Raw genomic sequence first — 14,214 nt, 5'->3', positions numbered from 1 at the left:
TAGAGCGCTTCATCTCAGACAATTAGCCAATCAGATAAAGACTTTAATGACAGCTGGTTTGTTCAGGTGTTCCAGAGTTTATTAAACTGCAGTGAAACTTGAAGATATGAATAAAGACAGAAAACATGAATCAAGAGCATCGTTCATTCGTCTTAGCTCAGTTTGCAGAATGACATCAGAGTTTTTAGCAGCTCAGGTGTCTCAGGGACTCTGGGCTGAATGTGGAGTCATGGTCATGTGACCTATAGTTGTCGAGGTAAAAGCCTCATACGAATGGAGTACAACACATAAGAATAAAACATGTACAGTCACGTCAACACAAACACGCAATAACAGGTCATTAAAAACAGCCACACAGTCTGAGATCACCACCAGCCCCGCAGCACAGCTGCACATGCGTCCAAACATGGCCGCCTGAACAGTCACTGATCCGCCAGCTAAAGAGGAAAATGCTGCCAGGTTCAGGTGGCCTCTTCTTCTCATCTTGGTAACATCTGACATCTTTTACCTGACGATTAGGTGTTACGGCTCTGCTGGGTGTGTGCACTGCAGGATCAGAAGTGTTTGAAATTACATGTGGACACGTGTCCTTAAAGACGCAGTGAGGATGCATTCAGGTTTGATCCAGGAGGAATCGGACCGACTGCAGGTGGAAGAAACACAGGTGACAGTAAAGTGTGTAACAGTCAACAACACAAGGTCACAGCCACTCGCACAACTACAGATAACACAGACATCTGGAGAGCTAACATACTCTTATAACTGCTGCCTGTCACGCCCTGTGAGCCTTCAAGGACTGAACACACACACAGTTTGATGTAAAGGAGAGTCGGTCTAAAGCTTGTTAAATGCAGCTGAACCAAGACGGGATTATGATTCATGCACTTCACACACACACACACACACTTGGAGTCCTCGCTGTGCTCGGCTGCGTTCACTGACGCTCTGATTTATCACCTCCCAACCAGTTTAAACTGTAAATGATGTTAGAGGAGAGAGGAGGGGAGGGGAAAACAAAAAATGAACAAGTCTGATGGATTCGGCGTGTCTGAGGGTCGCACATTCGCCGCGATGTGCATGGCTGCAGTTATTACACCTGACAAAGAGCAGCATAAATTATCAGTTCAAACTGAAGTGTGTGGTTTTCCGTCAGCGTGACAATGACGCCTCCGTGTGTTTCCTTCCTCAATACACCTGTTCACAGAGACGTTCTAATCCAATCGGCCCGTTAACTTTCTGGAGTATTTTCATTCACATTTATTTTTTCCTTTGTTCTCTTTGTGCACGACTTACATGTTTAATCCAGAAATAATCGAAGATGCTCACATGTAATCTGTGAGTAATGCGAGACGAGTGTCCCACGTCTCATCCACGGCAGTCTGAGCGGCTGACAGTGTTGCACGTTTTTGGACTTGAACACTTTAAAAAGTTTAACTAGTAAACAAATATGATGATATAAATGTTGTGAGGTGTCTAATCTAAAGACCTGCTCCCTCCTCAGCGTTAAATGAGCCTACCATCGATTACGGCTTCCAGAGGTTACAGAAGGTCATCCCCCGCCACCCTGGAGACCCGGAGAGACTGCCGAAGGTAGGACGCGCTCAGACACACAATCGTTTTATACAAACACACAGAATAAGTGATTATTGTCGCTGTGTTTTTTCCATCAGTCTGCGTTCTGGTTGGCTGCTCAGAGTCCTGATAATCATCAGCTGCATCCACCGATTCTGCTGTTTAACTTGTGTTTGTGTGTCCACTCAGACCGACTCGCAGCCCCTAACGTATGCGCACACAGTTTTCATCTAACCTGTAGTTTGGACACCAGTATCTGTTCAAAGGTTTCACATTTGTCCTGGTTTGGCTGAATTTGGTTCACATGGGAAATCGAGCATGTCCGCTTGCCACCGCGTTACCACACGTGTGATGCTCCAGAGAAAAGGCTGACGGTAAATTCAGCTGGTCAGTGAATGATCTCTAATGAAGAAGGAACCTTCCCGTTCCCCTTCTGTGGGTTAATTTTCACGTTGATGTTGATGTTGTTTAGTTTCCAGTTCACAGCTTTTCGATCAGACTCTGAAAATTGTCCCACATTTCTAATCTGTGGAGGCCAAAGTCTTTCTTTTTAAGATCACACTTTCACAGCTTTTACCCATTTTAGATTTGGGGACTTTTTTTCCAGATGGAGTCAAACAATCAAAGCAAAGAGACAGAATCAGAGTTTTCCCTTTAGGGTGGACATTTAAAAACTCTGCTGTGCTCCTTCAGGTCAACAGTTCAGTTTGTGTGTGTACGTTTGTGTGTTTCAATAATAACTCATAAAGCAGGTTTGTGATCGTCCTTGTGAGGCTGTCTTGATCCTGGATTAGCTGTCCAGTTTAGAGGAACCAGGATAAGATGTTTATATATGTCAGGCCTAATCCCGATCCTCCAGATCCGGATCAGAAGCGGGATGCTGATGTAAATTATCTGACACTATTCACCCCCTCGTTTAATGAACAACCTTGCAGTAGTTGAAAGAGGATTTCTGCAGTGTGCTTTCAGCCTCCAGCTGCTCTGATGTGAGCTGACATGCTGTTAGCTCCATAATGAAAACCACATCCCACCACATCTTTAATAATTCATCTGTAATGGTTTTATTCAATTACCCACGCTGCCTTGTGCTCAGCGTGCAGCCGAGCGACTGTCGACGACAGAAAAGCTAATAACTGGAAATAATCCCGACTGTTTCGGGGGGCTGACTGCGACAACTGAGCCAGGCTTACGTGTGACGGGTTGTGCAGTCATGACATCACACAGGTAAACATAGTTCCCCTGTGTCACAAACCTGGGCACAGCCATGTTCTGGCGAAGCATACACGGTAACACCAAGGCAGAGCTGATTTCCCTGTGTGTGTTCAAACAGCGGTGCCTTGTGAACGCTTGGTGCTACCTCGACACACAAATTGTCACTTGGTGTTCGCTCTCTCTGCAGTGGAGTATCACTTCCTGTTCCTCCTCAAACACAGTGGTGTTTCTGAGTAGCTTATCTGCTTAGCAATTTAATTAAAAACTGTTAGATACATTCTTTTTTCATAGTATAATCTTCACATGCTTCATCCGAAGCACACTTTCTGTGTACTCACTACCTAACTTATAGCCAAAGTATTCACTCACTGTCTTTACTGTTTTGCTAGCTTAGCTTAGCTCGTAGCCAACTAGCTAGCAGCATGGCTTCTTCACCTGTCCCTCCTGCACTTTCCTGCTCATTGTGTCAGATGTTTAGTTACTCCTCGGCCTCCTTTAGCAGTAATGATACCTGTAACAAATGTAGCATATTTGCAGCTCTGGAGGCCAGGATTACTGAATTGGAGACTCGGCTTCGCACCCTTCATTCACCCGTAGCTAGCCAGGCCCCTGTAGCTGGTGCAGCCGAAGATAGCGTAGGCCCTGCTAGCTGTTCCCCGGCAGACCCCAAGCAGCTGGGGAAAGAGGGCGGCTGGGTGACGGTGAGGAGGAAGCATAGGCCTAAACAGAAGCCCCAGGTACACCACCAACCTGTTCATGTGTCTAACCGTTTTTCCCCACTCGGCGACACACCCGCCGGGGGTCAAACTCTGGTAATTGGTGATTCTGTTCTCAGACATGTGAAGCTAGAGACACCGGCAACCATAGTCAATTGTCTTCCAGGGGCCAGAGCAGGCGACATTGAAGGAAATTTAAAACTGCTGGCTAAGGGTAAACGTAAATACAGTAAGATCATAATTCACGTCGGCAGTAATGACACCCGGTTACGCCAATCGGAGGTCACTAAAATCAATATTGAATCAGTGTGTAACTTTGCCAAAACAATGTGGGACTCCTCACATCCTCCCCTCCCCAATCAGACCAGGAGTGACATGTTTAGCCGCATGTTCTCCTTAAATTGCTGGCTGTCTGAGTGGTGTCCCAGAAACGATGTGGGCTTCATAGATAATTGGCAAACCTTCTGGAGGAAACCTGGTCTTGTTAGGAGAGACGGCATCCATCCCACTTTGGATGGAGCAGCTCTCATTTCTAGAAATATGGACAAATTTATTAAATCCCCCAAAATATGACTATCCAGAGTTGGGACCAGGAAGCAGAGTTGCAGTCTTACACACCTCTCTGCAGCTTCTCTCCTCCTGCTACCCCCCCAAAAAACCCATCTCCACTGAGACTGTGTCAGCTCCCAAACAAACAAAAAACAAACCAAAAACCAGAAACAAACAACTTAAACATAAAAAATCACAAAGAAAGAACAATACAGTATCCACATCTGAACCAAAGAGTAAAACAGTGAAATGTGGATTATTAAATATTAGGTCTCTCTCCTCCAAGTCTCTGTTAGTACATGACTTAATAATTGATCAACAAATCGATTTACTCTGCCTTACAGAAACCTGGTTGCAGCCGGATGATTATGTTAGTTTAAATGAATCAACACCCCCGAGTCATTCTAACTACCAGAAATCTCGAAGCACAGGCCGAGGGGCGGTGTGGCAGCAATTTTTCACACCAGCCTATTAATCAACCAGAGACCAAGACAGACTTTTAATTCATTTGAAAGCCTGATGCTTAGCCTCGTCCAACCCAGCTGTAAAACTCAGAAACCAGTCTTACTTGTTATCATCTATCGTCCACCTGGGCCTTACACAGAGACTTTTTATCTGATTTAGTGCTCAGCTCAGATAAAATAATTATTGTGGGTGATTTTAACATCCATGTAGATGCTAAAAATGACAGCCTCAACATGGCATTTAATCTGTTATTAGACTCAATTGGCTTCTCTCAAAATGTAAAAGAACCCACCCACCACTTTAATCACACTCTAGATCTTGTTTTAACATATGGCATAGAAACTGAACATTTAACAGTGTTTCCTGAAAACCCTCTGCTGTCTGATCATTTCCTGATAACATTTACATTTACAATAATTGATTACACAGCAGTGGAGAGTAGACTTTATCACATAGATGTCTTTCTGAAAGTGCTGTAACTAAGTTTAAGAATATAATCCACCCACTGTTATCATCTTCGATGCCCTGTACCAACATAGAGCAGAGCAGCTATCTGAACGCTACTCCAACAGAGGTCGATTATCTTGTTAATAATTTTACCTCCTCACTACGTACGACTCTGGATACTGTAGCTCCTGTGAAAACTAAGGCCTCAAATCCGAAGTACCTGACTCCGTGGTATAATTCTCAAACACGTAGCCTAAAGCAGATAACTCGTAAGCTGGAGAGGAAATGGCGTGTCACAAATTTAGAGGATCATCATTTAGCCTGGAGAAATAGTTTGCTGCTTTATAAGAAAGCCCTCCGCAAAGCCAGAACATCTTACTATTCGTCACTGATTGAAAAAAATAAGAACAACCCCAGGTTTCTCTTCAGCACTGTAGCCAGGCTGACAAACAGTCAGAGCTCTACTGAGCCAACAATCCCTTTAACGTTAACTAGTAATGACTTCATGAACTTCTTCACAAATAAAATTTTAATCATTAGTGAAAAAATTACCAATAATCATCTCAAAGATGTAATATTATCTACAGCTACTTTCAGTACCATTTATATTCATTTAGACTCTTTTTCTCTAATTGATCTTTCTGAGTTAACTTCAATAATTACTTCCTCCAAACCATCAACGTGTCTTTTAGACCCCATTCCTACAAAACTGCTCAAAGAAGTCCTGCCATAAATCAATGCTTCAATCTTAAATATGATCAACCTATCTCTAATAATCGGCTATGTACCACAGGCCTTCAAGCTGGCTGTAGTTAAACCTTTACTTAAAAAGCCATCTCTAGACCCAGCAGTCTTAGCTAATTATAGGCCAATCTCCAACCTTCCTTTCATATCAAACATCCTTGAAAGAGTAGTTGTCAAACAGCTAACAGATCATCTGCAGAGGAATGGCTTATTTGAAGAGTTTCAGTCAGGTTTCAGAGCTCATCACAGCACAGAAACAGCTTTAGTGAAGGTTACAAATGATCTTCTTATGGCCTCTGACAGTGGACTCATCTCTGTGCTTGTCCTGCTAGACCTCAGTGCAGCGTTCGATACTGTTGATCATAATATTCTTACAATAGTCTATAATAGTCTATTAGATAGACTCCAATTTGTACATGTAAATGGAGAGTCCTCTTCACACACTAAGGTCAACTGTGGTGTTCCACAGGGTTCAGTGCTAGGACCAATTCTGTTTACATTATACATGCTTCCCTTAGGCAGCATCATTAGAAGACATAGCATAAATTTTCACTGCTATGCAGATGACACGCAGCTCTATCTGTCCATGAAGCCAGGTAACACACACCAATTAGTTAAACTGCAGGAATGTCTTAAAGACATAAAGACCTGGATGGCTGCTAACTTTCTGCTTCTTAATTCAGATCAAACTGAGGTTATTGTACTCGGCCCTGAAAATCTTAGAAATATGGTATCTAAGCAGATTCTTACTCTGGATGGCATTACCTTGGCCTCCAGTAATGCTGTGAGGAACCTTGGAGTCATTTTTGACCAGGACATGTCCTTCAACGCACATATTAAACAAATATGTAAGACTGCTTTCTTCCATTTGCGCAACATCTCTAAAATTAGAAATATCCTGTCTCAGAGTGATGGTGAAAGACTGGTTCATGCATTTATTATTTCCAGGCTGGACTACTGTAATTCACTATTGTCAGGATGTCCTAAAAACTCGCTGAAAAGCCTTCAGTTAATCAAAAATGCTGCAGCAAGAGTCCTGACAGGGACTAGAAAGAGAAAGCAGATTTCTCCTGTATTGGCTTCCCTTCATTGGCTTCCTGTTAAATCCAGAATTCAAAATCCTGCTCCTCACATACAAGGTCTTAAATAATCACCCCCCATCTTATCTTAATGACCTTGTAGTACCATATCACCCTATTAGAGCACTTCGCTCTCGCTCTGCACGCCTACTTGTTGTTCCTAGAGTATTTAAAAGTAGAATGGGAGGCAGAGCCTTCAGTTTTCAGGCCCCTCTTCTGTGGAACCAGCTTCCAGTTTGGATTCAGGAGACAGACACTATCTCTACTTTCAAGATTAGGCTTCAAACTTTCCTTTTTGCTAAAGCATATAGTTAGGGCTGGACCAGGTGACCCTGAATCCTCCCTTAGTTATGCTGCAATAGACGTAGGCTGCCGGGGATTCCCATGATGCATTGAGTTTTTCCTTTCCAGTCACCTTTCTCACTCACTATGTGTTAACAGACCTCTCTGCATCGAATCATATCTGTTATTAATCTCTGTCTCTCTTCCACAGCATGTCTTTCATCCTGTCTTCCTTCTCTCACCCCAACCGGTCGCAGCAGATGGCCCCGCCCCTCCCTGAGCCTGGTTCTGCCAGAGGTTTCTTCCTGTTAAAAGGGAGTTTTTCCTTCCCACTGTCGCCAAAGTCCTTGCTCATAGGGTGTCATATGATTGTTGGGTTTTTCTCTGTATCTACTGTACAATATAAAGCGCCTTGAGGCGACTGCTGTTGTGATTTGGCGCTATATAAATAAAATTGAATTAAACTGAATACCTGTGACAAAGTTACAATGATTTAAAAGCAGTTATAAAAAGGGCCCGCGACCCAACACTCACATTGGCTCTTATTCCATGGATGCTGTCACGATCAGCAGCAGATCCACTGTTGCTGTCTCTGTGGGCGCTGAAGCCTCCACACGCTCAGCTGAAGGACATTCAATACTAAACTAGTAATGAAGTATGAAGAACAGAAATCTAATGTGTGGTCAAACATGCAGTTGTATTCTGCTGGAGGTTTCTTCCTTCCCGCTGTCACCAAGTGCTTGCTCATAGGGGGTCATATGATTGTTGGGTTTCTCTGTATGATCGTAGAGTCTTTACCCTACAATATAAAGCACCTGGAGGCGACCGCTGCTGTGCTTTGGCGCTGAATGAAAGAGAAGTTTGCTGATAGTCTGACTGAAGCCTGTGATTGGTTGATTGTACTGTAGGTTTGTTTGATACCCCTGTTCAAAGTGTCCTCACAGGTACGTGAACAGCTCCAAGGAAGTTTCCTGTTGAGCTTTGAAGCAGTAGGAGGTCAGGCTAAAGATGGCAGGCTGAGAGAAGCTGCTGTCCCATTCAGTCAGTTTCTGAAACCAAAGCTACTTCCTCCGTGTCCTCGTCAAACACGTGAGCTGGTGACAGTCATGGTCATCACATGATGCAGCAGGTGAGAAAGTACAGAGACACTCTCTGAGAGTGACACTTGCTTCTGACCCTTCAGACGGACATTCAAACCCACCAATCAGACGTGTTTGGGTTTGGTGCCATGGCAACACCAAAGACTAAACTTTAAAGTGTTGGTATGTGTGGCAGCCCCCATCAGTCATCCCGGCACGAGACGCCACGAAACACGATGAGGTCAGAAACACACAAACCCAGTGACAGGCATGTGCACAAGCCACACACACAGGAAACACACAGTTTAAAGCAGAGATTACTCTGTTAGTCCGGATTACTGAGGACAGTTCACACCAACGTCAGCGTTAAAGCTGTTTCCATGGTGATCAAGTGACCCTGCATTCATCATCATTAGCTGTCTGTCACACACACACATATATACACTCACTTGTATGTGTGTGTGTGTTTGTAGAATTTAATGTTCTTTACTGTGTGTGTGTAAAGCCCATTGGCAAACAGCGAGGTTGAAACAGTCAAATCAGGTAATCAGCGAGTGCAGCCATGTGGCAAGAAAGGAGATTGGCACACACACACACACACACACTTTTCAGCCTTTCTCTTATCTGATTTGTAAAAACTAACTCCTCTGTCGTCTTGTTTCTGTTTCTGTCCTGCATAATAAACTCTGAGCTGTTTTCATGTGAAATCTAAATGTCAGTTTTTGGGATATTTTCATCCAGATGTGGGAGAAGAATCCCTGCAGATGTTCAGTTTGTGGGGGTGTGCACTTAGCCCTCGATGTTGGTACTAAAGACTCGATTTCTGGGGTCAGACTGTGGTTAATCTGCCCACGCTCAGTGACAGCCTTCAGTTTTCCTTTTGATGGAGTTGGTTGGAGTAGAGAACTCTAACACATCAACATCTGCTTAATGGTACTTATCTGTGGTCCAAGTCTCAGTGGCAGCAGGCCAACAGAGATGGCCAGATCTCCTTCTGCCACCAACTGTTCTGGTGGGGACACAGCCAGTGTGTCCTGGGTCTGACCCTCCCAGCTGTATGTGGCCAGATGTCAAACCACTGGTGGCTCCACCCTGAGCCTCTGATGAATGAGCTCCTTACTCATCTCTAGGGGTTCCAGCGGAGCTCATTTCTGCTCCTTGTGGTTGTGGTCATAGCTGAGGGTAGATCAATCAGTAAACTAACAGCTACACCTTCACCCTCACCTTCGTCACAATAGACTGACCACCATTATCCTGAGAGCTGATCCTGTCCACCATCCACCAAGAAAGAGTCTGACTCCACCGGGGTATGTTTCAGATGTTGAAATTGTTTAGGATGAATTTGTTTTCAGTACCATTTGTTGGTTAAAGTGTATTGGTGTATTGGTTTTTAGCGTTATTTTTAGGGCCCGAGCACTGAGAGTGCGAAGGCCCTATTGTATCTGCTCCGTTTCTTCTTCTTATTATTTTTCAGGCAAAACAAGGGCCTTTTTGAGGGCTTTAAAATGCTCAAAATCTCTTGAAATTTTGCACACATGCCAGGTCTGGTGAAAAATTTTGTATTTTAATGGTTTTACATATGAGCACTGGGAAATGGCTCTGTAGCGCTACCTATGCCTTGTTAAATGCAGCCCTACGAACACATCGTTTGAGCTACATGTATGAAATCTGGCACACATGTGTATCATGCCAAGACGAACAAAAAAGTCAGTGGGCCCATTGACGCAAACCCAACAGGAAGTCCGCAATTTAGAGGTGAAGGTGACATTTTGGCTCTAATTTTGCCATTTCCATGCCTCGAACTTTTTCGACCTCCTCCTTGGGATTTGGTCGAATAAGCTTCATATTTGGTCAGTGTTGACTACACACCTGGGCCATGTTAAATTGCGGAGCTTTTGAGTTTTCGCGGTACGGTGAGGCCGTGGCGCCATGGCGAATTTCGATGACTCGCCATGAAAATCTTATTGCCTGTCATTCTGTCATACATGGTCCAACCTGGACCAAAGAGCACACATATGATAAGGCTCCACCACTGAACATATTTCAACTGCCATATTTGAAAATAAGGACAGCGCCACCTAGTGGCAACAGGAAATGTCATGTTTTACACTTTAGGGTACAGTATTGTGATGGGTGACATCTGCAGCCTCAAATTTCTCCAGGAAAGCCTTAAGCAGTTGGTCTTGGGTTACAGTGAAAACTATGACTTTTCGCGAGAGGGTGTGACCCCTGCAGCATGGCGAACATTGATGTCTCGCCATGAAGAAACAAACTAGTATAACTCAATGAAATCCAGTCTGATCAGAACCAGACTTTACAGGAATGATGTCAGACCCGCCCTGAACAGATTGATATGCCCATTGTCAGGAATATGGAGAGCGCCACCTAGTGGCAACAGGAAATGTCATGTCTTTCACTTTGTTGTACTGATTTTCATTGGTTCATCGTGGCCACCTCAAAAGCGGTGAATATTAACATCAGTCCCTCGTGATGCTTCAGTCAGAAAATTGTGACTTTAAACTGAACAGCGCACCCTGGTGGCAACGCAGTTCACCATGAAAGATGAAGTGGATTTTGAGGTGCTTGGAAAGTTTAAGAAGTCTTGAAATTTGGCCCACACCTCCAATCGGATGAGGGCTTTCTCGTTAAGTGATCATTTTCATCGAATAATGCAACATGGCTCCACAGCGCCCCCTACAAAATTTCAAAACATCAGCCCCTGTTCTGTGTTTCATCTATGAGTCTTAAACCTAGTAACCTTATGGACGATATCAAGATGTACAAAAAAGTCTCTTGGAGCAATATCCCAAATCCAACAGGAAGTCAGCCATTTTAAAATTAATGTGTAATTTTGGCAACATTTTCCCCTCTTTTCAGGCACCGTTCTTTGGCGAACTCCTCCAAGGGATTTCATCAGATTTACACAATCTCCAGTGCGTGGAATCTATAGACCTTTGTGATGTTAAATTGCGAAGCTTTTTACGTTCAGGGAAACGGGGTGGTCATGGCGGCATGTGGAGTTTCAATCAATCGCCAAAAAGCAGTAATCTGCTGTCACTCAAAAACACAATGTCCAATCTCTCCCAAAGGTCGCAGGTATGATGAGACTCGAGCTCGGAAATGTTTGTTATGCCATTTGTCAGTAATGGTTAGAGCGCCACCTAGTGGGAACACTATAATCATGATCGAATGAGATGAAACGCTAGCTGGTGGTAAGAATGCATGAATTCCATCAATGTGACATCAGATCGGACGTGCTGGTTTTAGGTGTTGAGCGTGGCTCGACGCGCCGGGGGTGTGAGGGCCCTCATAACGCTGCTTGCAGCTTTATGAGGGCCCTCATAACGCTGCTTGCAGCTTTAATTTTTTATTGTTTTTTGTCGTTAACTCGGTTTCCCTGGGTCTTTATTCATTTTTTTGTAATTAAAGTTTTTATTATTTTTGAACATTTAAACAAACATAACATATCAACACAAAACAACAAAAACCACACTCAGTGAGGGAAAAGAAAAAAAAAGAGGCGGGGGTGAGTAATTATAAATAAACAGTTCCACACACAAGACCCTTAATTCTTGATTCAGACTGTATCTCACATTGTCATCATGCTGTAGACCCATAAAAACAAAAGGTGCCCCTTTGTTCTGTTAGAGTCTCTGTCTTGCTGCTCAATCTTCCCAGCATTTTCCCGCTTGCGACATTTTCAGTCATTTTCTCCTTCCACATTTTCAGGGTTGGAGTCCGAGGCTCTTTCTGGTGACAGAAATAAGACGAACACAGGTCACAAGCTCAGTGTTTAGCACTCTGAAGCCTGCTTTGTCTAACTGTGGCACCTCGCTTTCTGTCCCCCAATAGGCACAATCTCGGTAATTTAAATTTCACGCATCCCTCCATATATTTTTAAATGGGTCTTTATTCAATCTTGGGGTTTTTTGGTACCAGTATTGTTTTATTTTGTTGTATTTATCCACGACACCTTAAAGGCCGGCCGGTGAAAATATTGTCCGACTTAAACTGGTCTGTAGCGCAGAGAAGGTTGGGGACCGCTGCCCTAAGGAGCCAATTAATTCTTGGATGTGGATCAGGAGATGGATTCAGATGTTTGGTTAAGCTTTCAGAAACCCCGTCTCAGTGGGAAACCTCCCTGAATGAGCCCCACTCAGCTTCAGCTGCTTCTTAGGGTTGTGACCAACATCACTGTGCGCTGCTAACATCACTGGTTTGTCGCTGAAATATGCTGCTGTTATTATTTAGTGTCTGCAGAGGTCGGGGCTCTCTGCACTTTCAGGCTGAAAAATCTTTTTGTGACTTTCCTATTTTGTGTTAAACGTGGAGCTCGTGGAGTTTCTGTAAAAGCCTTCTGTGTGGAAGTCCAGTGTGTGAGAGCGCTTTGAACCAATGGAACTCAAAGAGTTTTGCTTTTCTCTGTTTTCCTACTCATCAGTTTTTGGGGTTAGTTTGTGTTGTGGCTGCAGTAATCACAGAGACACGTGTTTGTTTTTAGGGAACAGATCCACGGCTCAGTTTGCAGAAGCCGTGAATCCGGTTTGTAGACTTAAGGGATCCAACTGCAAAATACTGAGTGAACCCTGCAAATGATGGCAGAAGTCAAAGTGAAGCCTTGAGTGATTGATGGTTTACATGAATCCTGTGACACTGAAGCTTCTGAGAAATCTCTGACATCATCAACTGTGTGTGGCATGATGTGGATCCACAGCCCGGAAAAATCTGCGGTTGCTCATCCATTGCATTTCACTTTAAGGAAATGACCAGCTGATTGCCAGAGTTTCTTCTGTGTGACCACATGGCACAGGTCAGCTGGGGGTCCATCTCAATCTAATCTATACACACAGGTCAATCACCAACACTGTCGATGCATGTCAGTCTGCTCGTTCGTGGCCGTGACTCGCTGATTAGTTTCTGTGATGAGTCTGGGAGCAGCTTGTAAGTCGAGTTTAATCAACGTGTCAGAGCTTCAGGGGGTTTGAAGCTTCTTCAAAGCTCGGTCAGCTTTACTGCCAAAGCAGCTGATGAACGGCAAAAAGCCACACCGTTATTTTCTTTCTTATACAGCAGCAAGCTCAGTGTCATGTTTTACAGTTTTTACATTCATTCATGAATTCATCTCGGTGAAAAGAAAACTCGCAGCGTCACAGGTTCTTCACCTGAAAGGAGGCCCGGCCGGTCACACAGGTGTCGCTCTGGCTTTTCTCATCAGTCATGCAGACAAAAGAAAGTTTGGAGCTTTGACAGTTTTCATTCTTTGTCTGCATGAACAGTGAGCTCCACCTGCTGTTTACTTCATTTACTCAGAGGTACATACAGAGGTCTTTGTAAAATAATAACTCCTGTGTTTTATTCAGAAAAAACTATTAGGTGGGTGTTTTCAGGGTTAATTTATAATGACGGCCTCCACTCTTTAGCCTGTGTGGATGGAGGCTGTCGTGATCACAGGGAGGATTTGATTTGATCCTTTGTGATCTTATTTATTCAGACTTTTTCATCTCAGTGTAATTATTCATCATGTTTCAGATATTAAAGTTCATTTCCTGCTGCTGGAGCTTAAAGACAGGATCAGTTCGTCCGTGTGTGTTTGTGTGTGTGTGTGTGTGTGTGTGTGTGTGTGTGTGTGTGTGTGTGTGTGTAGTTAAAAGAATAATTGGTTTCCTCCTCTGTGATGACATCCCACCCTCCAGCTCTAACCTTGTTCATGTGTGTGCAGAGAGGTGCTCGTCATGTGACGGCGTAACAGCGAAACACTTGTAATAATGAGGCTTTCATTTGTCTCTATAAACACAGTATGTGTGTGTGTGTGTGTGTGTGTGTGTGTGTGTGCGTGTGCGTGTGTGTGAGTGTGTCGACACACTGGAACGTCGCTCTGCATAAATGAGCAGATTAAAGACGATCGGAGGCTGAAAGCTCCTTCACAGAAATGACTTCCCCTCTCAGTGTGTGTGTAACACACACACACACAGAGCTGGGCTGGCAGTAACCTGACAGTCACAGTGTGTAAAACTGGCCGTAAATCACAGTTCATAACATTTATTTGTGATCCAAGAAATGATATTTGTA

General features: G+C 43.9%; 1 protein-coding gene across 6 annotated transcripts in view; it reads left to right on the top strand.

Moving 5' to 3' along the window:
- The window catches only part of ebf3a (EBF transcription factor 3a), a 72,180-nt gene that overhangs the window by 45,937 nt on the left and 12,029 nt on the right, over positions 1-14,214 (top strand). For all 6 annotated transcript variants that reach the window (XM_005471493.3, XM_025909768.1, XM_025909769.1 and 3 more), the window contains one exon: positions 1,502-1,590. In XM_005471493.3, the coding sequence (XP_005471550.1) occupies positions 1,502-1,590 (89 nt within the window). The remainder of the gene's footprint in view (positions 1-1,501; positions 1,591-14,214) is intronic.

This window comes from Oreochromis niloticus, linkage group LG8 (genome assembly GCF_001858045.2).
Source record: "Oreochromis niloticus isolate F11D_XX linkage group LG8, O_niloticus_UMD_NMBU, whole genome shotgun sequence".
In the NCBI taxonomy this organism is placed as follows: domain Eukaryota; kingdom Metazoa; phylum Chordata; class Actinopteri; order Cichliformes; family Cichlidae; genus Oreochromis; species Oreochromis niloticus.
The sequence above is the reverse complement of the archived record's forward strand: the minus strand, read 5'-3'. Positions and strand labels throughout refer to the sequence as shown.